The 26959-nt window shown below is 47.3% G+C and overlaps 1 protein-coding gene across 3 annotated transcripts in view; it reads left to right on the top strand.

Annotated features, from left to right (window-relative positions):
- Positions 1 to 26959, top strand: part of ELP2 (elongator acetyltransferase complex subunit 2) — a 405605-nt gene that overhangs the window by 269148 nt on the left and 109498 nt on the right. For all 3 annotated transcript variants that reach the window (XM_063922926.1, XM_063922927.1, XM_063922928.1), the window contains one exon: positions 14723 to 14911. In XM_063922926.1, the coding sequence (XP_063778996.1) occupies positions 14723 to 14911 (189 nt within the window). The remainder of the gene's footprint in view (positions 1 to 14722; positions 14912 to 26959) is intronic.

Raw genomic sequence — 26959 nt, forward strand, 5'->3', positions numbered from 1 at the left:
GCAATTTAATTTGTTTTACATGTTTACCATACAGTAAATAGGCACATTGCCTGACATAAGGCTGTTTTATGAAAGATGAATAAAGGAAAACTCATGTATAAAAATTAGTTACCTGAGAATTCAAATTTTATGCTGCTTTTAAAAATGTCCCTTAATGTAATCTTTTTCTTGGTTTGGCTATCCATCATCTATCTGTATTTATAAAACCAGATTAAAGCAAAGGGTGGCTCTAGTTAATCAGCATTCCATTGTATTAATTTTGTACATATTTAGGAGCCCATTTATCCACGAGGTTTGAGCTATTTAAAACTTGCTGCGTATGATAAATGGTTTTCCAGCCAGTCAGCTCCTAACTGTCATGTGTTTGAAAAATAACAATTGGAAGGGGCGGGTGGCTTGCCTGGCTAAGATGGCGGATGCTTGATCCCGGAGCTCTGCTACATTTGGTCCCCCTTCTCTGTCTCCTGACGCAGAGAGCCTGGGAAGTCTTCTTTACTGCTGCTGCTATCACACGCATATCAGAGCATCCCGTTGAGCCCCGTACATCTTGGATCCGGGCCGTTCCTGACTCGGGAACAGAGCTCCATTCCTGCTATACCACTAGCCGGAGCCATCTTGGAGACATCTGAGTAGGACCAGGTCTCTCCCCTCACACATGGCTGCCAGTAACAAGCAGTTGCCATCCTGAAAGCCCCACTAGTGCCCAGCTGATTTGACTGCTCACACCAGCCTCTTATTACAGCTGGATCTGGGTGAGTGCTTCTCTGGGGAGTTACACCAAGGGTGCCGTTTTGGATTTGGCCGGCGTTTGCACATTGAATAGTGACCTGTCTGTACTTTGCAGTACTGCATATCTCATCCCTGTTGTCTTAATCCCCTGGTGCGCATAATGGAGGCTTCAGGATTTCAAATACCTCACAAATTGCTGACCTTGTGCTCCTATATTCAATATACCCAGTTCCATTAGTGATGTGCCTAGATATATATATATATATATATATGTATTTCTCTATTTCTCTGGCTGGGTCCACAGGATTATCCACAGGATAACATTGGGATATTGTCGAGCGACAGCGAAAATGGCACCAACATGGTCACGAGCTTTCTGGCCTCCCAGGATGCATCGGGGCCTCCACTATATAGTCCCGCCCACTGACTCAGTCAGATCAGTTTTTTGCTTGGTGCGGCTGTGAGAGCAGCCTCAAGCTTTTATTATTTTATTTTTACAGACTGACTATATTGTTTTTTTGAGCGACTTCTCTTAAGAGCGTCTTAAACGCATACTAGAAAGAGTCGCTCCAACAACTCCCCACCGGGTCGCAACAATGCTTACCTTCGGGTATCAGTGCTGTCTCGACGGGCGTCTATGTCGGATGTTCTAGCAGGTCCAGCAGACGTAACCAGGCTGTGGCCGGAGCATGGGGAAACGGTGAGTATGGACTTCCTCTTACTAGAGGGGTCAGGACACAGCTACACTGATTTTGGTGGAGACTACAAACAGTGTGTTGATGCGCCGAACATCTAGAGTGCGACAGCGCTACGCTCCGGGGATCATAGGCGCCAGGACTAGGTAGAGGCCGCGATCCTGGGAGTTTAAGTCAACAGGGGGATTCAGATACTCTCCTGGCCGTCCCTCCTCCAAGTTCATGGCCAGTTCCCGCGTGTTTCTCGTTTCATGAACTAAATTACCTCACTTCCGGCTCAGACGCTACCACGAGGGTACTCGGTCGCAGCTTAGATGCTGCGGTTGTGCACACTGGAAATAAACCCGCTAGACCGAGTCGCAGGCCTTAGCGTCTGCATACACGTGGAGGTCGCTCAGCGTCCGTGTCCGTTGGTGAGCGTCCGTGTCCGTTATCAAGAGCGGCAGTGGACACCAGTAGCGTCTGAATCCACTCAGCATCTTACGAGCGTATTTGCTTGTTTATGGAAGTGTGGTGAGTCTCCCTGTATCCCGCTCTACGGAGGCAGGGTATACAGTACTAAAAATTCTCTCTACGTCTTAGTATGCATTGTTAATTTTTAGTACCTATTGCATATGAGACCTGTATATTACTGTGTTTTCTACATGCTATGTTGAAAAAAGAACCAGTTTAAAACAGAAGTACAATTTTCCTACTTATGTATAAGTTGTTATGGAGGTTGTATTCTCATATGGCAATGTCTAATGCTTTAACATGTGACTGACTGCTAGTATGTGTGCTGACTTTTCTGTGTAATGTTAGTCCTGTTCTAACCCTCAAATCAGGTGCACTGTGGTCAGATTGATCTCACCTCTATATACTGACATATAGGGTGATTTTCAGTCACAAATTGTGTAGTCAATAACAGGTTAATATCATGTCTGTGAGCGTCAAAAGTGATGAGGAGAATTTATCGAGCACTCCTACAGCCCTAACATGCTTATCTTGTAAGTCAGGGGCAAACTGTTTCGCTTTTCAGCGAAGTAAGAAACAGGAGTTGGTTCAACCGCCAACAGAGCCACCATGGAATATGTTCGCAAAGACTCTGTCTTCAATAGCGGACAGGTTAGCTCCGGTAGCACCACCTCAAGGGTTAGGTTACACTATGAACCCATACATGCAGCTCCCTTCCTATGGTTTGGTTTCAGTAGCCTCTACAAGCAACCAAGGGGCAGGTAACACTAAGACAGATACGTATGTGTGGCAGACTACACAAGATGATACATCGGATGATGATGATACAATAGATTCAACTCCGTATGATGATCAGTCGCAGAGCTTTAGTTCAGAAGATGTAGCTGAACTTATTAATGCTGTGAAGGCTGTTCTCTCGTTGGAAGAGCCAGCCAAGACGGTGTTAAAAACTAAAGCACCTGTATTTAAACGAACAAAATCAGTGAAAGCTGAATTCCCAGCGTCAGATGAGCTGACGGAAATGATGGATGAGTCTTGGGCAGCGCCCAGTAAAAAGTATAAGATTCCTAAGAGATGGGATTCTTATTATCCATTTCCTGCTGTGGATGGTTCGAAAAGAGAAGTTCCTCCAAAAGTAGATGCACATGTTCTGCGACTCGTGCATAAATCTGCTTTACCACTGTCATCTACCTCATTGAATGATGTCACAGACAGAAGGGTAGAGAGCCTGTTAAAAAAAAAAATTTTCTCTAGTAGGAGCAATGGTAAGACCTGCTATGGCTTCGGCCTGGGTAGCAAAGGCAATGGGCGAATGGATAGAGGGGACAGGGGTTTTACTCCAATCTATTTCTAATCCAGAAACCAAATGGGTCATTCCGACCAATTCTAAATCTGAAAATGTTGAACAAGTACATATGGATCCCGAAGTTCCACATGGAGACGTTACGCTCCATAATGTTGGCTATGGAACCGGGAGATTACATGGTATCTCTGGATGTACGGGATGCTTACCTACATGTGCCTATAGCACTATCACATCAGTGTTACCTCAGGTTTGCCATCCCCCAGGAACATTTCCAGTTCCAAGCTCTGCCGCTCGGGCTAGCTACAGCACCCAGGGTGTTTACCAAGATCATGGTGGTTATGGCAGCTTGTCTGCGCAAACAGGGTATAAGAATATTCCCATACCTCGACGACCTGTTAATCTTAGCACAGTCGCAAGATTTACTATTGAGCCATCTTCAACAGACGATAGTTTGTTTACAGAGACACGGGTGGCTCATAAATTGGGAAAAGTCGTCCCTGAATCCGTCACAGCCCATGGTTCATTTGGGGGCCATATTGGATTCAGACCTACAGAAAGTTCTCTTGCCAGAGAAAAAGATAGTCAAGGTGCAGGTCATGGCTTAGGAAGCGTTGCAAGCCCAGACAATGTCAGTCCATGCAGCAATGCGACTGTTGGGACTGATGGTATCAACCTTCGACATGGTGGAATATGCGCAATTCCACTCCAGACCGTTGCAGCACCTTATTCTGACCAAATGGAACGGAAATCATCAGACGATAAAGAAGCAGATGATAAGGATTCCAGTAAATGTAAAAAGGTCTCTAGCGTGGTGGCTACAGACAGACCATTTAAACAAGGGGAGACCCTTTTGGATAAAGGAGTGGCAAGTCCTGACAACAGATGCCAGCCTGCAGGGCTGGGGGGCGGTACTCGGAAGCCTGTGGTTCCAAGGAAAGTGGACCGCAAGGGAAAGTCGCCTGCCAATAAATCTGTTAGAAATAAGGGCCATTTACTTGGCTTTGGTTCAGGCAAAGGACAATCTACAAGGGAGACCAGTCCAGATCCGCTCAGATAATGCGACGGCAGCAGCATACCTCAATCATCAAGGAGGAACTCACAGCAAGAGTCTGATGGAGGAAGTAACTCCCATTCTAAAATGGGCAGAACTCCATCTCCCAGCATTGTCAGCAGTATTTGTCCCGGGTGTACTAAACTGGGAAGCGGATTTTCTCAGTCGACACACCATTCAGGAAACCAAATGGGCACTACACCCAGAAGTGTTTCAGACACTGGTGAACAGATGGGGTCTACCGGAGATAGACCTTATGGCGTCACGACTAAACAACAAAGTTCCAAGGTACGGATCGAGAACAAGGGACCCAGGAGCGGTCCTTGTAGACGCACTGTCAGTAGAATGGAGGTTTCAGCTGGCATATCTGTTCCCTCCAATATCTCTGTTACCCAGAGTAGGGAAAAAGATAAAACAGTCAAAAGGAGCAATCATTCTAATAGCTCCAGCTTGGCCAAGAAGGCATTGGTACACAGATCTGTTGAGAATGTCCGTGGAAGCACCAATACTGCTCCCTCAACGTCCAGATCTGCTAATGCAGGGTCCTTGTTGTCACAGTCATCTGGATCACCTGTCTTTGACGGCGTGGCTGTTGAAACCTCTATCTTAGAGGCTAAAGGATTTTCGAAACAAGTAATCCAAACTATGCTTAGAGCAAGAAAGCCTTCTTCGGCCCGTATGTATCATAGAATATGGCAAGCCTATATTCATTGGTGTACTGGAAAAAATTTCAATCCGAGATCTTTTAAAGTAGCTAGGATTTTGGATTTCCTTCAGGCAGGATTGGATAAAGGATTGAAAGTTGCTTCTTTGAGGGTTCAAGTATCAGCATTAACTGTATGGTTTCAGCAAAAGATTGCTGATTTACAGGATATACCGGGTGGTCTTCAGTATGCCGGCAGTCGGGCTCCCGGCGACCAGCATACCGGCGCCGGGAGCCCGACAGCCGGCATACCGACACTTATTCTCCCTCGTGGGGGTCCACGACCACCCTGGAGGGAGAATAAAATAGTGTGGCGCGCGTAGCAAGGGGCTCATTTGCGCTCCCCACACTGTCGGTAAGCCGGCGGCCGGCCTCCCGGCGCCGGTATGCTGGTCGCCGGGAGGCCGGCCGCCGGCAGATCGTAGTGAACCCGATGTACGTACGTTTTTTCAAGGAGTAGTACATATTCAACCTCCATTTGTTCCTCCTGCAGCTCCCTGGGATTTGAATTTAGTTCTTAAATTTCTCCAGGGTCCTTTGTTTGAACCACTTGAGAGAGCAGATCTTAAGTGGTTAACGGTTAAAGTTCTTTTTTTACTGGCAATGGCGTCAGCCAGAAGAGTGTCAGATTTAGGAGCATTATCGTGTAAGTCTCCTTTCCTAAGTTTTTTTCCAGACAGAGCAGTTCTCAGAACGAGATATAGTTACCTTCCAAAGGTGGTATCAAAGTTTCACCTGAATGAAGAGATTGTAGTCCCAGCTTTTCAGGTATCGGGACTATCTGCGGGAGAAGCGTTGCTGGATGTGGTCCGGGCGTTAAGAATCTACATAGATCGTACTAGTGCCATTAGGAAAACAGATTCTCTTCATCCTCTACGGATTCCATAGAAGAGGATGGCCTGCTAGTAAACAGACGCTGGCGAGATGGCTCCGAATGGTAATATCAGAAGCTTATTCTCATGCAGATCTCCCTTTTCTGGCTAATGTCTCTGCACACTCTACACGTAAGGTAGAACAGATATGTAGGGCAGCCACATGGTCTTCCATAAACACATTCATTAGACATTATGCCTTGGATACTTTTGCCTCTCATGACGCAGACTTCGGGCGAAAGGTCCTCCTGTGCAATCAGGAGCGTCCCCACCACTAAAATGGCTTTGGGAATCCCAATGTTATCCTGTGGATAATCCTGTGGGCCCAGCCAGAGAAATATAAATTACGGTAAGAACTTACCGTTGATAACGTGATTTCTCTTATGTCCACAGGTATCCACAGGGATCCCACCCTGACGCATCTGATTTGAGGATCTAGACAATCACTAAAACCTCTTCCTTCTTGTATGGAAGGGTGTGCATGTGTGTTCTTATCACCTAAACAGGTCTCTGCCTGATGTTCCTGCCTAAAATCGCTGTGGAAGGAACTGATCTGACTGAGTCAGTGGGCGGGACTATATAGTGGAGGCCCCGATGCATCCTGGGAGGCCAGTAAGCATGTGACCGTGTTGGTGCCATTTTCGCTGTCTCTCGACAATATCTCAATGTTATCCTGTAGATACCTGTGGACATAAGAGAAATCATGTTATCAACGGTATGTTCTTACCATAACGTATATATATATATATATATATAAAGTAGTACGGATCTCATCAGTCCCTTAAGTACTCAGGCGTCTCTATTGGGACAATAATACTCTGTCTGCATAGGTGTTCTGTACTGATTTCTACATGCTTGCTCCTATGCTGGCATCTAGTGGAAACATTACAATGTTACTACAGTTCCAGTGAAATGTGCCATGGCAGGTTCACCTGAATAAAATGACTCTGCCTCCCTGACAACTAAGTTATCGTAACCGTATTCAATATTTGTTACTTACATTCCACAACTTGCTCACGGTTTAGCTTTTCAGCATTGCACTGTTTCTCTTTTCTTTCCATCTAATTTAATCAGAACTTTATATGATGGCTCCGAAAAAACTTAGAGGAGGAACACAGTTCATTTGTGCTAAATCAATTGACTTGGACGATCGCTTTAGGTGAAACAACATAAAAATAGTGATAATCTCGGACTCTGTGTCCACTGCAGAGCTTTACAATTATGCAACAGCTTTACAATTTTGCAACAACTTTATTTCAGATGGTCCTGCCCTGCGGACCTCCTCATTGATGGGATTAACAGGCTTTCAAACCTAAACATCGGCTCAGGCCCCTTGAGATAGCTAGTTCGAGTTTGACTTTTTTCACATCAAGGACAGAATTCTTCAGACTGCTCTACCATCCAATCCTTAATTTGAATGTCTGGATAAACTACAACTTTTTACTGAAGTGTCACCAGCAACTCTGGCCAAGCAAAGGCTCTTTGTTGTGTAATTACCACAGCTCTTCAAAATTCAAAGCTGCAGTATCAGTGGGGCATTCCGGCTATGCTTAACAGCCTCCAAAATGCAACTGCTACAACCATTACCACTCCGGAAAAGGGTCTTCCATTGCCAAAAGGTTGTAACATCCCAGTGGAGGAGGTGTATTTCTCTGCTCCTAAACCGGTCCACCAGGAGTGGGTTGCTCCCAAGTCTTGACTGATAAATCTTTATCGTGGTTGCTTCTGTTACCTTCCAACAGCTATCTCATCCCCTGGTCTTAAGTTACGTGGGTGAATTTGAGTCCTCATTATGTTCACTCTTAATGTAACCTAGAATTATAGGGTTGAACTAACCATGAAGGCCTCCTTAAGATTGTTTTTGCAGCTCATTCTCCCCTAAGTTTCTTAAGGTTACTTAATTTCATTTGCTATGTTTTCTCTTTGCCTGTGTTTCATTAGTCTGTGTTTTTTATTCTATTCCTTAGAGACCCTTGCTCTGACAGGGTGCTCAGTACTATTTACTCCTGTGAACCTGATTTTTATTTTTAAGCTGCTGGTGTCACCGAAACATTTACATTCTGTGTGGCTCCCTCCCACTATTTGCATCTTAGTATGCTTCCTAGTCCTGTATTGGGGAGGAACATATTCTTTTAGGAAATAGACGTTTGGTAACCCATACTTCTCTTTGGTGGTTGTTGTTTCTTTTTGTTATCATTTGGTCATTAAATCAGATATCTTGTATGACTGTATGCTCATGGTTCTTATTTGCATTTTTACTCTCTCCTACTAAGGTGTTGTTGGGTAGGCCCATTTAAGCCCTATCCCATTATAACTTTTACCTGTAACGTTCCCTAGCGCCTTAATCTCTAGCTCCCCTTTGGATGCCTGTTCTGTTTGTTCTCTGGTTTTAACCCATTTTTAAAACCCTCCCCCATGTAAGCAACTCATAATGCCAATCTTTAGGTACATAAAGATGGTCATGGGCATCTGCTTTTAAGAACCCTCGCAAATCCAATACTCTAGGTACTGTAGGGGAGAAGTTCCCTAATGAGAGTACCTAAAAAAGGTAAGGGAAAGTGAGGGACAGTTAAAACTGGGGTGCTACTGCCCAGAGTTTGCAGGGACCTATATTAAACTCTGTGTAAGCATCCCCAGCCTCAAACCCTGACTCAGAAACAAGCAGAGCTAGTGCACCTAGCAGTGCTGTAAATCCCCAAATGGTCTTTTGCTGTGTAAGCAGTGCACTGTCACCTGAGGGTGCACAGTGTATGAAAATCACCCTGGTTCCCACTCTGTAAGAGGCAGCTGCGGAGGCTAGTAGCAAGCTCACTGCCTCTCCTGGGTCCAGACATGTGTTTCGCCTCTCAAGGGGCTTTCTCGTTTTCGACTTAAGCTTAGTTAAAGTTGACTGGTAACATAATACACATGCAACAGAGACACAGTGGAGCGATAGCACTTTGAGAGAGAGTACACATAGCCGACAGAGCGTGAATACATTGCATGTAGTAGTCACATCAGAGAAAGGCAGTAATAGTCCAGATTACACACATCATTGAAATATCCAGATGCTCCCCTTGTACCAGAGGAGTGTTTAGGGGCATTCCCCGTTCTCTCGAACAGATGTCTCACTGGCTAGCTAAAACTAAATCTGAATTGACCCTCTTTGTTCCTGGTTACCATTTCCTACATCCTACTTTCTTATTTTCTCTATCGTCCTAGTGGATGCTGGGGTTCCTGAAAGGACCATGGGGAATAGCGGCTCCGCAGGAGACAGGGCACAAAAAGTAAAGCTTTAGGATCAGGTGGTGTGCACTGGCTCCTCCCCCTATGACCCTCCTCCAAGCCTCAGTTAGATTTTTGTGCCCGGCCGAGAAGGGTGCAATCTAGGTGGCTCTCCTAAAGAGCTGCTTAGAAAAGTTTAGCTTAGGTTTTTTATTTTACAGTGAGTCCTGCTGGCAACAGGATCACTGCAACGAGGGACTTAGGGGAGAAGAAGTGAACTCACCTGCGTGCAGGATGGATTGGCTTCTTGGCTACTGGACATTAGCTCCAGAGGGACGATCACAGGTACAGCCTGGATGGTCACCGGAGCCTCGCCGCCGGCCCCCTTGCAGATGCTGAAACGAGAAGAGGTCCAGAATCGGCGGCAGAAGACTCCTCAGTCTTCTTAAGGTAGCGCACAGCACTGCAGCTGTGCGCCACTTTCCTCTCAGCACACTTCACACGGCAGTCACTGAGGGTGCAGGGCGCTGGGAGGGGGGCGCCCTGGGAGGCAAATGAAAACCTTTTTTGGCTAAAAATACCTCACATATAGCCTCCGGGGGCTATATGGAGATATTTAACCCCTGCCAGAATCCGTTAAGAGCGGGAGACGAGGCCGCCGAAAAAGGGGCGGGGCCTATCTCCTCAGCACACAGCGCCATTTTCCCTCACAGAAAGGCTGGAGGGAAGGCTCCCAGGCTCTCCCCTGCACTGCACTACAGAAACAGGGTTAAAACAGAGAGGGGGGGCACTAATTTGGCGTTAGAAATATATAAAAAAGATGCTATAAGGGAAAACACTTATATAAGGTTGTCCCTATATAATTATAGCGTTTTTGGTGTGTGCTGGCAAACTCTCCCTCGGTCTCTCCAAAGGGCTAGTGGGTCCTGTCCTCTATCAGAGCATTCCCTGTGTGTGTGCTGTGTGTCGGTACGTGTGTGTCGACATGTATGAGGACGATGTTGGTGAGGAGGCGGAGCAATTGCCTGTAATGGTGATGTCACTCTCTAGGGAGTCGACACCGGAATGGATGGCTTATTTAGGGAATTACGTGATAATGTCAACACGCGCCAAGGTCGGTTGACGACATGAGACGGCCGACAAACAATTAGTACCGGTCCAGACGTCTCAAAAACACCGTCAGGGGTTTTAAAACGCCCGTTTACTTTAGTCGGTCGACACAGACACAGACAGGGACACTGAATCCAGTGTCGACGGTGAATAAACAAACGTATTCCTTATTAGGGCCACACGTTAAGGGCAATGAAGGAGGTGTTACATATTTCTGATACTACAAGTACCACAAAAGAGGGTATTATGTGGGATGTGAAAAAACTACCGTAGTTTTTCCTGAATCAGATAAATTAAATGAAGTGTGTGATGATGCGTGGGTTCCCCCCGATAGAAAATATGGGCGGTATACCCTTTCCCGCCAGAAGTTAGGGCGCGTTGGGAAACACCCCTTAGGGTGGATAAGGCGCTCACACGCTTATCAGAACAAGTGGCGGTACCGTCTATAGATAGGGCCGTCCTCAAGGAGCCAGCTGACAGGAGGCTGGAAAAATATCATAAAAAGTATATACACACATACTGGTGTTATACTGCGACCAGCGATCGCCTCAGCCTGGATGTGCAGAGCTGGGGTGGCTTGGTCGGATTCCCTGACTAAAAATATTGATACCCTTGACAGGGACAGTATTTTATTGACTATAGAGCATTTAAAGGATGTATTTCTATATATGCGAGATGCACAGAGGGATATTTGCACTCTGGCATCAAGAGTAAGTGCGATGTCCATATCTGCCAGAAGATGTTTATGGACACGACAGTGGTCAGGTGATGCAGATTCCAAACGGCACAAAGGTGTATTGCCGTATAAAGGAAGAGGAGTTATTTGGGGTCGGTCCATCGGACCTGGTGGCCACGGCAACTGCTGGAAAATCCACCGTTTTTACCCTAAGTCACATCTCTGCAGAAAAAGACACCGTCTTTTCAGCTTCAGTCCTTTCGTCCCTATAAGAGTCATATCTGCCCAGGGATAGAGGAAAGGGAAGAAGACTGCAGCAGGCAGCCCATTCCCAGGAACAGAAGCGTTCCACCGCTTCTGACAAGCTCTCAGCATGACGCTGAGACCGTACAGGACCCCTGGATCCTACAAGTAGTATCCCAGGGGTACAGTTTGGAATGTCGAGACGTTTCCCCTGCGCAGGCTCCTAAAGTCTGCTTTACCAAGGTCTCCCTCCGACAAGGAGGCAGTATGGGAAAAAATTCACGAGCTGTATTCCCAGCAGGTGATAATTAAATTACCCCTCCTACAACAAGAAAAGGGGGTATTATTCCACACTATATTGTGGTACTGAAGCCAGAAGGCTAGGTGAGACCTATTCTAAATCTAAAAAAATTTGAACACTTACAAAGGTTCAAATCAAGATGGAGTCACTCAGAGCAGTGATAACGAACCGGGAAGAAGGGGACTATCTGGTGTCCCGAGACATCAGGGATGCTTACCTCCATGTCCCAAATTTGCCCTTATCACTAAGGGTACCTCAGGTTCGTGGTACAGAACTGTCACTATCAGTTTCAGACGCTGCCGTTTGGATTGTCTACGGCACCCCGGGTCTTTACCAAGGTAATGGCCGAAATGATGGTTGTTCTTCGAAGAAAAGGCGTCTTAATTATCCCTTACTTGGACGATCTCCTGATAAGGGCAAAGTCCAGGGAACAGTTGGAGGTCGGAGTAGCACTATCTCGGATACTGTTACAACAGCAGGGGTGGATTCTAAATATTCCAAAATCGCAGCTGATCCCGACAACAAGTCTCCTGTGCTTAGGGATGATTCTGGACACAGTCCAGAAAAAGGTGTTTCTCCCGGAAGAGAAAGCCAGGGAGTTATCCGAGCTAGTCAGGAACCTCCTAAAATCAGTGCATCATTGCACAAGGGCCATGGTAAAAAAATGGTGACTTCCTTCGAAGCAATTCCAGTCGGCAGATTTCATGCAAGAACTTTTCAGTGGGATCTGCTGGACAAATGGTCCGGATCGCATCTTCAGATGCATCAGCGGATAACCCTATATCCAAGGACAAGGGTGTCTCTCCTGTGGTGGTTACAGAGTGCTCATCTTCTAGAGGGCCGCAGATTCGGCATTCAGTTTTGGATGTTGGTGACCACGGAGGCCAGCCCGAGAGGCTGGGGAGCAGTCACACAAGGAAAAAATTTCCAGGGAGTGTGATCAAGTCTGGAGATTTTTCTCCACATAAATATAGCTAAGGGTAAATTTATAATGCTCTAAGCTTAGCAAGACCTCTGCTTCAAGGTCAGCCGGTATTGATCCAGTGGGATAAAACATCACGGCAGTCGCCCACGTAAATAGACAGGGCGGCACAAGAAGCAGGAGGGCAGTGGCAAAAACTGCAAGGACTTTTCGCTGGGCGGAAAATCATGTGATAGCACTGTCAGCAGTGTTTCATTCCGGGAATGGAAACTGGGAAGCAGACTTCCTCAGTAGGCACGACCTCCACCCGGCAGAGTGGGAACTTCATGGGGAAGTTTTCCACATAATTGTAAACCGTTGGGAATTACCAAAGGTGGACATGATGGCGTCCCGTCTGAACAAAAAACGGGACAGGTATTGCGCCAGGTTAAGAGACCCTCAGGCAATAGCTGTGGACGTTCTGGTAACACCGTGGGTGTACCAGTCGGTGTATGTGTTCCATCCTCTGCTTTTCATACCTAAGGTACTGAGAATTATAAGACGTAGAGGAGTAAGAACTATACTCATGGCTCCGGATTGGCCAAGAAGGACTTGGTACCCGGAACTTCAAGAGATGCTCACAGAGGACTTATGGCCTCTGCCGCTAAGAAGGGACTTGTTTCAGCAAGTACCATGTCTGTTCCAAGACTTACCGCAGCTGCGTTTGACGGCATGGCGGTGGAACGCCGGATCCTAAGGGAAAAGGCATTCAGGAAGAGGTCATTCCTACCCTGGTCAGAGCCAGAAAGGAGGTGACCGCACAACATTATCACCACATGTGGCGAAAATATGTTGCGTGGTGTGAGGCCAGGAAGGCCCCACGAAGAAATTTCAACTCGGTCGATTCCTGCATTTCTTGCAAACAGGAGTGTCTATGGGCCTCAAATTGGGGTCCATTAAGGTTCAAATTTCGACCCTGTCGATTTTTCTTCCAGAAAGAATTGGCTTCAGTTCCTGAAGTCCAGAAGTTTGTCAAGGGAGTATTGCATATACAACCCCCTTTTGTGCCTCCAGTGGCACTGTGGGATCTCAACGTAGTTCTGGGATTCCTCAAAACACATTGGTTTAAAACCAGTCAAATCTGTGGATTTGAAGCATCTCACATGAAAAGTGAACATGCTCTTGGACCTGGCCTGGACCAGGCGAGGGTCAAATTGGTGGTTTTATTCTCAAAAAAGCCCATATCTGTTTGTCCATTCGGACAGGGCAGAGCTGCGGACTCGTCCCCAGTTCTCTCCCTAAGGTGGTGTCAGTGTTTCACCTGAACCAGCTTATTGTGGTGTCTTGCGCCTACTAGGGACTTGGAGGACTCCAAGTTGCTAGATGTGGTCAGGGCCCTGAAAATATAGGTTCCAGGACGGCTGGAGTCAGGAAAACTGACTTGCTGTTATCCTGTATGCACCCAACAAACTGGGTGCTCTTGCTTTTAAGCAGACTTTTGCTAGTTGGATGTGTAATACAATTCAGCTTGCACATTCTGTGGCAGGCCTGCCACAGCCAAAATATGTAAATGCCCATTCCACAAGGAAGGTGGGCTCATCTTGGGCGGCTGCCCGAGGGGTCTCGGCTTTACAACTTTGCCGAGCGGCTATTTAGTCAGGGGCAAACACGTTTGTAAAATCCTACAAATTTGATACCCTGGCTAAGGAGGACCTGGAGTTCTCTCATTCGGTGCTGCAGAGTCATCCGCACTCTCCCGCCCGTTTGGGAGCTTTGGTATAATCCCCATGGTCCTTTCAGGAACCCCAGCATCCACTAGGACGATAGAGAAAATAAGAATTTACTTACCGATAATTCTATTTCTCGGAGTCCGTAGTGGATGCTGGGCGCCCATCCCAAGTGCGGATTATCTGCATTACTTGTACATAGTTACAAAAATCGGGTTATTATTGTTGTGAGCCATCTTTTCAGAGGCTCCGCTGTTATCATACTGTTAACTGGGTTCAGATCACAGGTTGTACAGTGTGATTGGTGTGGCTGGTATGAGTCTTACCCGGGATTCATAAATCCTTCCTTATTGTGTACGCTCGTCCGGGCACAGTACCTAACTGAGGCTTGGAGGAGGGTCATAGGGGGAGGAGCCAGTGCACACCACCTGATCCTAAAGCTTTACTTTTTGTGCCCTGTCTCCTGCGGAGCCGCTATTCCCCATGGTCCTTTCAGGAACCCCAGCATCCACTACGGACTCCGAGAAATAGAATTATCGGTAAGTAAATTCTTATTTTTTATTCTGTGTGAAAAGTGTTGTTTTATTCCATTTACAGATAATTATCACTGAATTAGACTTTGTAATAATTATTTCATTCCTAGTTTTTAGATTTTTTTTCACATTTATATTTTCACAATGCTGCAATTATTGCATCATGACTTGCGAGTGTTTGATAACCTTTTTTTTCTCTTCTTTCCTTTTTTATGTAGGTAACTTGGCATGAAATTGCAAGGCCACAGATCCATGGGTATGACATGCAGTGTATAGCCATGATTGGAAGATTCCAGTTTGTGTCTGGTGCTGATGAAAAAGTTCTCAGAGTATTTTCTGCGCCGAAGAACTTCATTGAAAATTTCAGTCAAATTTCTAATACTTCGGTGGACAAACTTCTTGTAAATGTATGTCCCAAATCATGTAAAGTGTTTGTCATACTGTACAGTATGTTTGCCATGTTAGTCAATTGAGGCAGTTTGGCATTTTGCAGATGATTGCGCAAATAAATCTGCAGTGTTTGGGGTCAGGGTCTATCCTAACTCATGAGCATGGTAACCATCTGCGATACCACTATGCCAACAGAGCTATGGAGACAGGTGAATGTCACCTGCAGTGACATAGTGATGTCACTCATTGTAATTTTCTCTATCATCCATAAGGGATACTGAGACCCTTAGTAAAATGTGTATAGAAGGCGTCCAAAAGAGCCGTTGCACTTTCAATTTCTTCCACAGGGTGTGCTGGCTCCTCCCCTCTATGCCCTCCCTTAAGGGGGGTACTCACGGAGCGATCGCTGCTTAAAATCTAAGCAATCTGACTAGATTGCTTAGATTTTAAGCAGTGATCTCTCTGTGTGTACCCCTCATAGCGATGCGCAGCCCTGCACATCGCTATCGCTGGTGCTAGATTGGCCTGCAGGCCAATCTAGCAGGTCACTCACTTCACCCGCTGGGTGAAATGAGCGCCCCCCACTCCCCCTGCACGCTCAGCACACATCGCGCTGTGCTAAGCGGGGGGAGAGATGTGTGCTAAGCGGTTCGCTCAGCACACCTCTCTCCCCACATCTGCCAGTGAGTACTGGCCTTTATAGCTCAGTTTAGAAAAACGTGCCCTCAGGAGAGGATGCACACTCTGGAGCTCCAGATAGTTTTTCTTCAGTTTAGTTTCTGTTTATTTTCAGGTAAGCTGTTTGGGCAACAGCTTACCTGCACCGAGGGACACTGGAGGAGACTGACACCTGCCTCGCTTAAAGGTGCTGAGTCGGATCCCGCTGACAGGACAACGGTCCTGAGGGTCAGTGTACCACAGGCATTGCACTCTCGCGCACACACCCACAGCACGCTGCACACCCCCAGTACGGGTGGTCTTCTGTATGCCGGCGGTCGGGCTCCCGGCGCTCAGTATACCGGCGCCGGGAGCCCGACAACCGGCATACCGACACTTGTTTTCCCTCGTGGGGGTCCACGACCCCCATAGAGGGAGAATAAAATAGTGTGGCGCGCGTAGCGCGCCACCGTGCCCGTAGCGTGGCGAGCGCAGCGAGCCCGCAAGGGGCTCATTTGCGCTCGCCACGCTGTCGGTAAGCCGGCGGTCGGGCTCCCGGCGCCGGGATGCTGGTCGCCGGGAGCCCGACCGCCGGCCAGCCGTAGTGAACCCCCCCAGTACAGAGCCTGAAGGTCAGCAGAGTGTTAAGTAACAACCGGAGACCCCACTAGGGGGGGACCTGGGTTCCTGTATGCGGTATGAATGCATGGCGGGCATATGGACGCCCTTGGCAGTGATCCCATAACCCCCCTCCCCACGTAGACTGGCAGCGATAGTGAAAATAGGTGATTGTACGTTATTTTAAACACTTTGATGACATTTGCCAGTATAAATATCATCATAGCTCCGGCACCATTGTAAGGGGCGGAACTTCCTCAGAGTGGGACCAGCGGCTTCTTGGTGCCATTTCCTGCACACCCAGCGCTGCTGCAGGACTGCCAGCTCCTCCTGTAGTTAAGAGGAAGCGCCCGCTGTGAGACCTATATATTAGGCTCCCCAAGCACTATATACCAAATTGCCTCACTTCTAACTATATAATTGTTAGTTCTCAGGCTGGTGCTGGTCCCTCCTCTCTGATTATCTCCATAAACAATAGTCTGGGCAGGCTTGCTTGTACCTCCTGTTCGCTGTGTTTGTGTGTGAATGTAAATGTCCTGTGTGCGCTGTTTGTCACACCAGGTTTTCGCCTTGCCCTGCAGATTCTCTCATGTGTGAACAATGCAGTCAGCCCTCACAAGATAGTGGGGCTTCAGGAGGTGATTTGCAGGAGACTGTGTGGTTCAGCTCTATAAGATCGATGATGGCTGACCTGTCAAAAGAACTGACAACTGCTAGGCACGAAAGGCAGCAGTTACAACAGTCTTTGGCTGCTCTGGCAAAAGATAGGGCAGACAGTAGACGTGTTTCCCCTCTATGAAATCCGTTACCCCAAAAAAGGGGGTTACCTGATATTCTCAGAATCTGAGGAGGAGGTACCAGAGGTAGAGGAGGGGCTAGAGCTGGAATCTAATACTGAATTAGATGATTCCTCTGCTGCACAAGGAGTAGACTTACTTATCATTGCTATAAGGGATGTTTTAAATATTCCTGGGAATGAGACAGATGTGCAGCAATCCTTTTTCTCATCACAGAAACAGCTACAGGTCACATTTCCTGACTCTAAGGAACTGGATGATCTTTTTAGAGAGCCATAGGCAAATCCTGATAAGATATTCAAAGTATCAAAGAAATGGATAGCCACCTTCCCTTTTGAGCAAGAGGGGCGCAAGGTCTGGGAAACCCCCACTGCTGTCGATGCATCAGTATTGCGTCTGTCAAAAAAGACAGTACTGCCGGTTCTTGGGGCTACGGCCTTAATGGAACTTGCAGACAGGAAAATAGAAACTACTTTAAAATCTATTTGTTGCAGCGGGGGCTTTCCAGAGGCCTGTTATTGCAGGTTGTTGGGTGATGCATGCCATTCATACTTGGGCTGGTTACATCCAAGAGGGTCTTACTGGGGACAAGTCCCTAGCTGATATGGTGATACTAATTCAGCACATACAGGAGTCTGCCCGCTTCCTCTGTGATACCATCAAAAGGTATTAGGGTAATAAATGCCCGTACCTCTACCATGGCGGTTTCTACACGCAGGTCGTTGTGGTTACGTCAATGGGTGGCAGACGCGGGATCAAAAAAGAGTGTGGAAGACTTACCCTTCACAGGAGATTGGCTGTTCGGGGGTTAATTGGATACCTGGATTTCGAAGGCTACTGTTGGTAGGTCCACGTACCTCCCCTCGGCTGCTCCACCGGCTAGACATTCCTACACTGGGCCGTCTCTGCAGTCCTTTTGGATGCCGTACTTTAAAGGTAAGGTGCAAGGTACCTCAAATGCGGCACAAGGTTCAAGAGGTAAATCTCGTAAACTAGCCACCTCCACTTCCCAGGAACAGGGCATCAGCTCTGTCTCCTCCAAAACCTCAGCATGCCGGTGTCCCTCTACTCCAGGGGGACCTCCGGGTGGGAGCTTGTCTGAGATTCTTCAGCTCCATCTGGAACCGCTCCTGCCAGGACGCCTGGGTAAAAGATCTTATTCCCCAAGGCTACAAGCTGGAATTCTAAAGTCTTCCACCTCTCAGGTTTTTCATGTCTGGTTTACCAGCTTCAGAAACCATGCGCCTCATGTTGCAGAAGGCTATTCAACAGTTAGCCCAGACCCAGGTCATTGTTCCTGTGCCACCTCAAAAACAAGGCAAGGGATACTACTCCAGCCTTTTTGTGGTACCAAAACTGGACGGTTCAGTGAGACCTATTTTGAACCTCAAATCGTTAAACCCATATCTGCGGGTTTTCCGGTTAAAAATGGAGTCTCTGAGAGCAGTGATCTCAGGTCTGGAGGAGGGAGAGTTCTTGGTCTCCCTGGATATAAAGGATGCTTACCTCCATATACCGATATGGCCGCCTCATCAAGCTTACCTCAGGTTTTCTCTGCAGTAGGAACATTACCAGTTCCATGCGCTGCCCTTCGGCCTATCCATGGCCCTAAGGGTTTTCACCAAAGTGATGGCGGAAATGATGTTCCAACTCAAGATTCATGGTGTGAACATTGTCCCCTACCTTGACGATCTGCTGCTCAAAGCAAGATCGAAAGCAGTACTGCTGGACAGCATCTCCCGCACTACATCCCTGCTATCATGCCACGGATGGATTCTGATCTTTCAAAAGTCCCACCTGGAGCCAACCCAGCATTTCCAGTTTCTTGGTATGAATCTGGACACGGTGGCTCAGAAGGTCTTCCTCCCTACGGACAAGGTGAAAGCAATTCAAGAGTTGGTTCGGGACGTTCTGCAGAAGGACCGGGTCTCTGTGCATCTCTGCACTCATCTGTTGCGGAAGATGGTGGCCAATCAATTTGGCAGATTCCATACGAGGATATTCCAACTGGATCTCCTGAAGAAATGGTCGGGTTCACATCTGCAGATGCATCAGGTCATACGTCTCTCACCGCAGGCCAGGATCTCCCTCCTGTGGTGGTTGCAATATTCCAACCTCTTGGAGGGGCGGAGCTTTGGGATCCATGATTGGAGTCTCTTGACAGATGCCAGCCTGCCGGGCTGGGGAGCGGTAACCCAGGGACTACAGTTCCAGGGCCGGTGATCACTCCTCGAATGCCGCCTCCCTATAAACATACTGGAACTCAGAGCGATCTACAATAGGCAGCTCATCTGCTCCAAGGCCTGGCCGTTCAGGTACAATCGGACAACGCCACGGCTGTGGCTTACTTCAATCGTCAAGGTGGAACAAAGAGCAGGTCCTGCATGAGGGAGTTAACAAAGATTCTCCGCTTGCCTGAACAGAATGCAAGGGTGGTGTCGGTCATATTCATTCCAGGCGTCAACAACTGGGAAGCAGACTTCCTTAACCGTCTCGACCTCCACCCAGGAGAATGGGGTCTTCACCCTCAGGTGTTTCAACTCGTAACAGATCTGTGGGGCTGCCCACAGATTGATCTGATGGCCTCTCGGCTCAACAACAAGCTTCAGTGCTATTGTTCCAGAATGAGGGACCCTCTGCCATCGGCAGTGGATGCGCTGACGTCTCCATGGGATTACCAGCTGGAGTACCTGTTTCCTCAGATTCCGTTGCTCCCCAAGGTTCTAAAGCGAATCAAAAAAGAGGGAGCTCAGGCGATTCTCATTGCTCCAGAATGGCCTGAGAGGGTTTGGTACGCGGATCTTCTGGAGATGGCCATAGAAGACCCCTGGCCCCTACTGCTAAGGGAAGATTTTCTTCAACAAGTACCATTCATCTACCCGGACTTATGGTGGCTTCATTTGACGGCATGCCGGGTGAGCGGAACCTTCTAGCTGAGAAGGGCATTCCGGGCAAATTTATTACCACCATGATTCAAGCCATAAAACCGGTTACGTCAAAGCACTACCTCCATATCTGGAAATGATACGTCTCCTGGTGTGAGGCCCGAAAATATCCTCCTGTGGATTTCAACCTGGGGGTGCTTTTTGTGCTTTTTCCGGGTTGGTGTGGATATGGGCCTACGGTTGGGCTCCATAAAGGTTCAGATCTTGGCCTTATCCATTTTCTTTCAGAAGAAACTGGCTGCTTTTCCTGAAGTCTAGACTTTCCTGCAGATTGTCCTGCACATCTAACCTCCTTTAGTGCCGCCCACGGCACCTTGGGATCTAAATGTGATTTTGTCCTTTCTGCAGTCCTCTTGGTTTGAACCTCTGTTGTCAGTGGAGGACAAATACCGTACGTGAAAGACGGCAATGCTCCTAGCCTTGGCTTCCACTAGGCATGTCTCAGAACTTGGTGCTTTGCCCTGTAAAAGTCCCTACTTGGTCTTTCATGAGAACAGAGCGGTACTCCAAACTCGACAAGAGTTCCTTCCTAAGGTGGTATCTGCATTCCACTTGAATCAGCCTATTGTGGTTCCAGCGGCTTCAGCCTCTTCCTCAATTCCTTAGTCATTGGGTGTGATGCGTGCCCTGAGAATTTATATCAAGAGGACTGCTGCTGTCAGAAAATCGGATTCCCTATTTGTGCTGTATGATTCTCTCAAAACGGGTCGTCCTGCTTCAAAGCAGTCCATTGCCAGTTGGATTAGGCTTACTGTTCAACAGGCCTACGCTTCGGCGGCCCTGCCTATTCCTCTGTCTATCACAGGCCACTCCACAAGGTCTGTGGGTTCCTCCTGGGCAGCAGCCCGGGGAGTGTCGGCCCTGCAACTGTGTCGGGCCGCTACCTGGTCATGGACAAACACATTTGTCAAGTTTTACAGGTTTGATACCCAGGCTGCAGGGAATGTCCAGATTGGACGTACAGTGTTGCAGGCGTCTTAGCACGTTCCCACCCTGTTTGGGAGCTTTTGGATGTCCCCATTGTACTAAGGTCCCCTGTATCCCTTATGGATGATAGAGAAAAGAGGATTTTAATTACCTACCGATAAATCCTTTTCTCGTAGTCCATAAGCGATACTTGGCGCCCGCATCTGTGCTGCGACTTACCTACAAGGTTTTATTCTTGTGTGAAGTTGTTTCAACAGCTGTTTCTGTTGTGTTTGCTAGCTGTTGCGAGCTCATTGTTGTGTTGTGTGCTGGTTCGTTAATCTCACCACTCGTTGTTTGCCATGTATCCTCTCAAGTATGTCCAACTCCTTCGATACAGTTTTCCTAGACTGAGCTGTAGGGGAGGGCATAGAGGGGAGGAGCCAGCACACCCTGTGGAAGATATTTAAACTGCACCGGCTCCTTTGGACCCCTTCTATACCCATTGTACTTAGGTCCCCAGTATCCCTTATGGACTACGAGAAAATTATTTACCGGCTGATAGCAATGATTTTTTTTTTTTTTTTTTCATTTTAGAGAGCTGTGTAGAACTCTGAACTGTGCTTTTCGTTGTGTCCATTGGAGACACTGAGCCAATCTATTTCTGTGTTCACATTTCTAATTAATGTAGAGATCATCTAAAAAAAGTAGTTCTTAAACTACATTCATCGTTCGACTTAACAAGTGTGCAATGGTGATTTTCAAAAGTGACACCTGGGTGACGAACACCAGTATTGCACCCGACGGAGACACAATTCATTACACTGTGACTGAATACACCATGTTGCGACAAGGTGCAGACAAAGAAATGCGACTAGTTTTTCTCACTACATGCCACCAAGAAAATAGATGAGCATGGCTACATCTATAGCTTCCTATTGACGCCGAAAGTGGCAGGAAGGGTTCAGGAGCAGGTCTCTGCGCTTAAATGCTTGTATGCTTGGTTCGTGGCAAAGCACTGATTGTTCAGCAGTAATTTGCTGTGAGGATTTTAGATTGATTGTAGAGTCTGCTACAGTCTGGATGAATGGAGTGCAGAGTTTCTAAGAGGATAAAATTGCTTGCAAGCACTCTTTGCTACCAGGGGTGATCGCAGCTGACAGGGGGTTGTGAGCAGCGTCCCCTTAAATCCAGCACCCAAGTTGCGTGCCCCCTTAGTTCCTCCCTAGTTGCGGCCCTGATGGGGTAAACAGATTGCAGATTCAGGCCAAAAATCGATTGGGATTGTTAAATCTAAATTGGGGCTGTAGATTGCTACTGCATGGTAACAATAAGCTGGTTTGTAGGCCATTTCTAGTAAACTGATGAGCCTTTCAAGATTGGCAGATCTGTGTTTGCTGAAAATGATCTGCAAATCACTGAAAAATATATGTAATGCATGGGCACAGATTGGTGGATTGTGGAATCTCTTTAAATCTGGGGGGGGGGGGGGATTCTGAATCTGCAAAAAAATAAAAATAAATTGTGATTGCTGGTGTATGGGGTACTTAAGTAGAGATTTTACTCAACCCATATTTCTCATACACTTTTTGCCTATCACAGATTCCCTCTGCTGCCTGGTATGTGAAATGCTGGAATGGATTTGAAAATACTATTAATTTAACTTTTTCTGGGTCCCTCAGTGCTTGACTTCAGTACCACTGTTGGTCATTTACAAAGTGCAAAGTGTGCACTGTGCAGCGTAAAAGTCGCTACCCTGTAATATACACTGTGCCCTTGATTTAAACATTAATAGGTTCAAGGGCGTAGCTACCATAGGTGCAGGCAGTGCAGCTGCTGTGGGGCCCAGAGCTGAGAGGTGCTACCTTCCCTGTCAAAGATACATGTGTTATATACATTTTTTTTGGGTAATTTCAAACTTTTTCCTTGGGGCCTGCAATATATCTAGGTATACCACTTGACCTGCTCATTGTAGTGTGGTATAAAATGAACTGGAGGGCATTTTAATGTTATATTATATAAACCGGGGCACTGTAATGAGGCACAATATGAACGGGAAGCACTATATATCATAATGTAAATTGGGGGTATTGTGTGGCATAATGTGTACTGGCAGCTCTGAAATGTGATATAGGGTTAACTTAAGCACTACTGCAATTCATAAAAGAAACTAGGGCACTACTATGGGGCATAACATTAAATATGGCTCTACTATGGTTCAGAAAATAAACTAGAGCACTATTATAGGGCATACAATTAACAACTCCTGCAGAGAAGTGTTTCTCTAGAACAGGCATTCCCAACCACGGTCTTCAAGGCACACCAACAGTGCAGGTTTTAGTGATATCCAGGCTCCAGCACAGGTGACTTAATTAGTAGCTCAGATATTTTGATTTAACCATCTGTGTTGCAGCCTGGATATCACTAAAACCTGCACTGTTGGTGTGCCTTGAGGACCGTGGTTGAAAATGCCTGCTCTAGAAGCATTGGGACAGGGTTCCCTTCAAAATGTTGCTATGGGGTCCACAAAGTTCTGGCTACACCCCTGATTAGGTTTACTAATTATTACTGCTCATTTATATAGGGCCATTATATTACATGGTGCTGTACATTAAATAGTCAGCATATAATTTTCTCTCTGTAACTTACACACACACACACACACACACACACACCACACCCCACACACACACACACACACACACACACACACACACACACACACACACACACACACACCTGTCCATTAATCTTCTCGTTAAGATTTTATACTGTTGGAGGAATCCAGAGCCCCAGATATAACCTATGTAAACAGGGCTGCCATCAGAGAATTTGAGAAGGCTATATACTAATATGCAGATAGTTCATGAAAATGAGTCCTCATCAATTGTAGTCTCCTTGGATGCCTCAAAGGCGTTCGATTCTGTTGAATGGCCATTTCTGTGGGAAACCATGAGGCTGTTTGGAATATATTTTGGGTTTATAAAATGGGTGAAATTATTATTTCTCATACGTCCTAGAGGATGCTGGGGACTCCGTAAGGACCATGGGGTATAGACGGATCCGCAGGAGCTTGGTCACACTATAAAGACTTAAACTGGGTGTGAACTGGCTCCTCCCTCTATGCCCCTCCTCCAGACCTCAGTTAGACTTTGTGCCCAGGAGTGATGGGTCACACACTAGGGGAGCTATCCTGAGTTTCTCTAAAAGACTTTGGGGGTAATTCTGAGCTGATCGCACCAGCAACTTTGTTAGCAATTGGGCAAAACCATGTGCACTGCAGGGGGAGCAGATATAACATTTGCAGAGAGAGTTAGATTTCGGTGGGTTATTTTGTTTCTGTGCAGGGTAAATACTGGCTGCTTTATTTATACACTGCAAGTTAGATTTCAGTTTGAATACACCCCACCCAAATCTAACTCTCTCTGCACATGTTATATCTGTCCCCCCTGCAGTGCACATGGTTTTGCCCAATTGCTAACATATTTGCTGCTGCGATCAACTCAGAATTAGGCCCTTTATTCTTAGGTTTTTTATTTTCAGGGAGACCTGCTAGCTACAGGCTTCCTGCATCGTGGGACTGAGGGGAGAGAGCAGACCTACTTCTTCTTAGTTCAAGGGCTCTGCTTCTCGGCTACTGGACACCATTAGCTCCAGAGGGTTCGATCACTTGGTGCGCCTAGCTGCTTGTTCCCGGAGCCACGCCGTCACCCCCCTCACAGAAGCCAGAAGAAAAAAGCCGGGTGAGTATTAGAAGAACAGAAGACTTCAGTGACGGCAGAAGACTTCAGTAACGGAGGTACAGCGGTCGTGCTGCGCTCCATGCTCCCACACAACGGCACTCACAGGGTGCAGGGCGCTGGGGGGGGGAGCGCCCTGGGCGGCAGGTTACTGTTGTTTTTAATTAAACTGGCTTTGAAAACGTGTTCGGTGCCGGGGCACCATGTCTCATTCCCCCGCCAGCATGATAGAGCGCGCTACGCGCCATTGACCCCCCGCCGCCGGCGCTGGGGGGGGAGCGCCCGGAGCAGCAAAATTATATTTATCTTTTTTTGCGGGCAGAAGGGTTTTGTGTTGGCGCTGCCGGGGGCTCCGTGTCCCGGACCCCCGCCAGCGCGTGTTAGCGCACTTCGCGCCTTTTCTCCCCCCGCCGCTGGCTCCCATGGGTGCAGGGCGCTGGGGAGGGAGCGCTCTGAGCAGCATATTACATATTTGGGCAAGAGGCTTTATGTTGGCGCTGCCGAGGGCTCCATGTCCCGGACCCCCGCCAGCGCGTGTTAGCGCGCTGCGCGACTTTTCTCCCCCGCCGCCGGCTTCCAGGGGTGCAGGGCGCCGGGGGGGCGCCCTGGCCGGAGTATATAATATGTTGATAGGAGCCCCCGGCGCCGCACACAATACCGCCAGTCATAGCGGCGGTCCTGCGCCGGTGCTCCCACTCACCAACGTTTTACCTGGGTGCAGGGCGCAGGGGGGGCGCCCTGAACGGCTGTTTTAGATAGTATATAGTATATCTACACTATATACTAGTCCAGCCAGTATATTTATGATAAGGGGCTGGAGAGCGCCGGGAAGGGGCGGAGCTTACCCCTCTCAGAGGAGTCAGCGCCATTTTCTTCAAGATCCCCACCAGGACTTGCTGTGTAGTAAGATGGAGGGGGGGCATAGTGTTTTTAATGCTATAAGGGTGTCTATAGCATTAAGTTTGATAATGGACACATATTCCTTGTTGTAATACATAATTTCACGGTTTCCCTGTTTGTTTACCCACTATCGGTTAGTCGACATATGTCGGCAGGTGTGAGGGCTTTGTCACGAGCTGCTGTGGGGATAACTGTTGGCTTTGCCGGTGCATGGCGATACTTGATTCGGAAGATTAAGTATTAGCAGATTGGTGTTTGTGTGCTTAAAACAGTAAGCACGATAGGCGAAGATACAGTCGTTTGGGGATGCCCTGTCTGCATCAACGGTATTTCCTGGGTAAAAAAATTATCAGGCTGTTATTGCCTTGTACCTGTGTGTATATATATATATATATATATATATGTGTGTATTTATAGGTATATGTGGGGAGAGTGTTATCAAAACTGTATTTGTATGCTTCCCTCAGACCCCTCGGGGTTCCAAGATTATTATTATGTTTGCCCGCTTACTATTCCTGGTGGTCGACATTTACTAAGTTTCTGTCGACCATAACGTTCCTGGTAGATCCACATTGGGGGCATGTCAGTACATGGTCATACACGTTAACAACACATTACTGTCACTAGGGACCTGATAGGTCTGGACAATCCACTTGCGTATAGGTTATATCTATATGTGTGTATATGTGGATATAGATTTATATATGCATGGTTAGGATATATGTATTTTATTGTGTATTACATGATGTATATCACTGAATGCTGAAATAGTGGTATTCTTATCATGTGCTGGTCGCTCTGTTGATTAAGCTCGAGATTGGCCGTGACAAGTTGGTTTTCGATCCTCTCGAGGAGTCTGAATATTATTCTCTTCACAACGCGGAGAGAAAATTATGACAGTCAACTTCTGGTCGACGCAGAGCCCGGTCAAAAAGGATCATACACAGGCAGCTAAGTGAAATTTTATTTCTATACTTTGACCTTATTTGCACTGTGTGCAATTGAGGGAATGTTGTATTCGGGGGGGCATCCGATAGAATTACCCTACCCCGAGTGGGTTGGCTTGTCTATGTTGATTCTACCTTATAACATTACAGCAGGCTGCCACGTGAGGAGGTGTGACCGGAAGAATGATGAGGATGTCTTTGGGAGATGCTGTAGGGAGGTATACAGCTGGTTTGTGTGGCCTCTGTTCAGTCAAGCTCGGTGGATACCACTGGTAAGTCTAACTTCGTGAGTTAGCCTCCTTCACAACGGTTGGTGACGCATTCTTTTGTGGGATGCAGTTGTTTTAACCGGCTCGATACCGTTCTTTTTTCCTTTCCTGTGCAGTCAGTGGAAGGTGAAGAGGTAAGAGTTCTGCAGCCTTGATAGGTTTGCAGTTGTGGTTGTCGTTTTCTGTTTCCTCCACATCCACCACTTGTCGCTGAGTATATAGGGCAGGTCCCCACTCCGGTGGGCACTCGTCTAATAATTTTCAGTTGGTCCAGGAATAGACTAGG

The sequence above is a fragment of the Pseudophryne corroboree genome, chromosome 5 (genome assembly GCF_028390025.1).
Source record: "Pseudophryne corroboree isolate aPseCor3 chromosome 5, aPseCor3.hap2, whole genome shotgun sequence".
In the NCBI taxonomy this organism is placed as follows: domain Eukaryota; kingdom Metazoa; phylum Chordata; class Amphibia; order Anura; family Myobatrachidae; genus Pseudophryne; species Pseudophryne corroboree.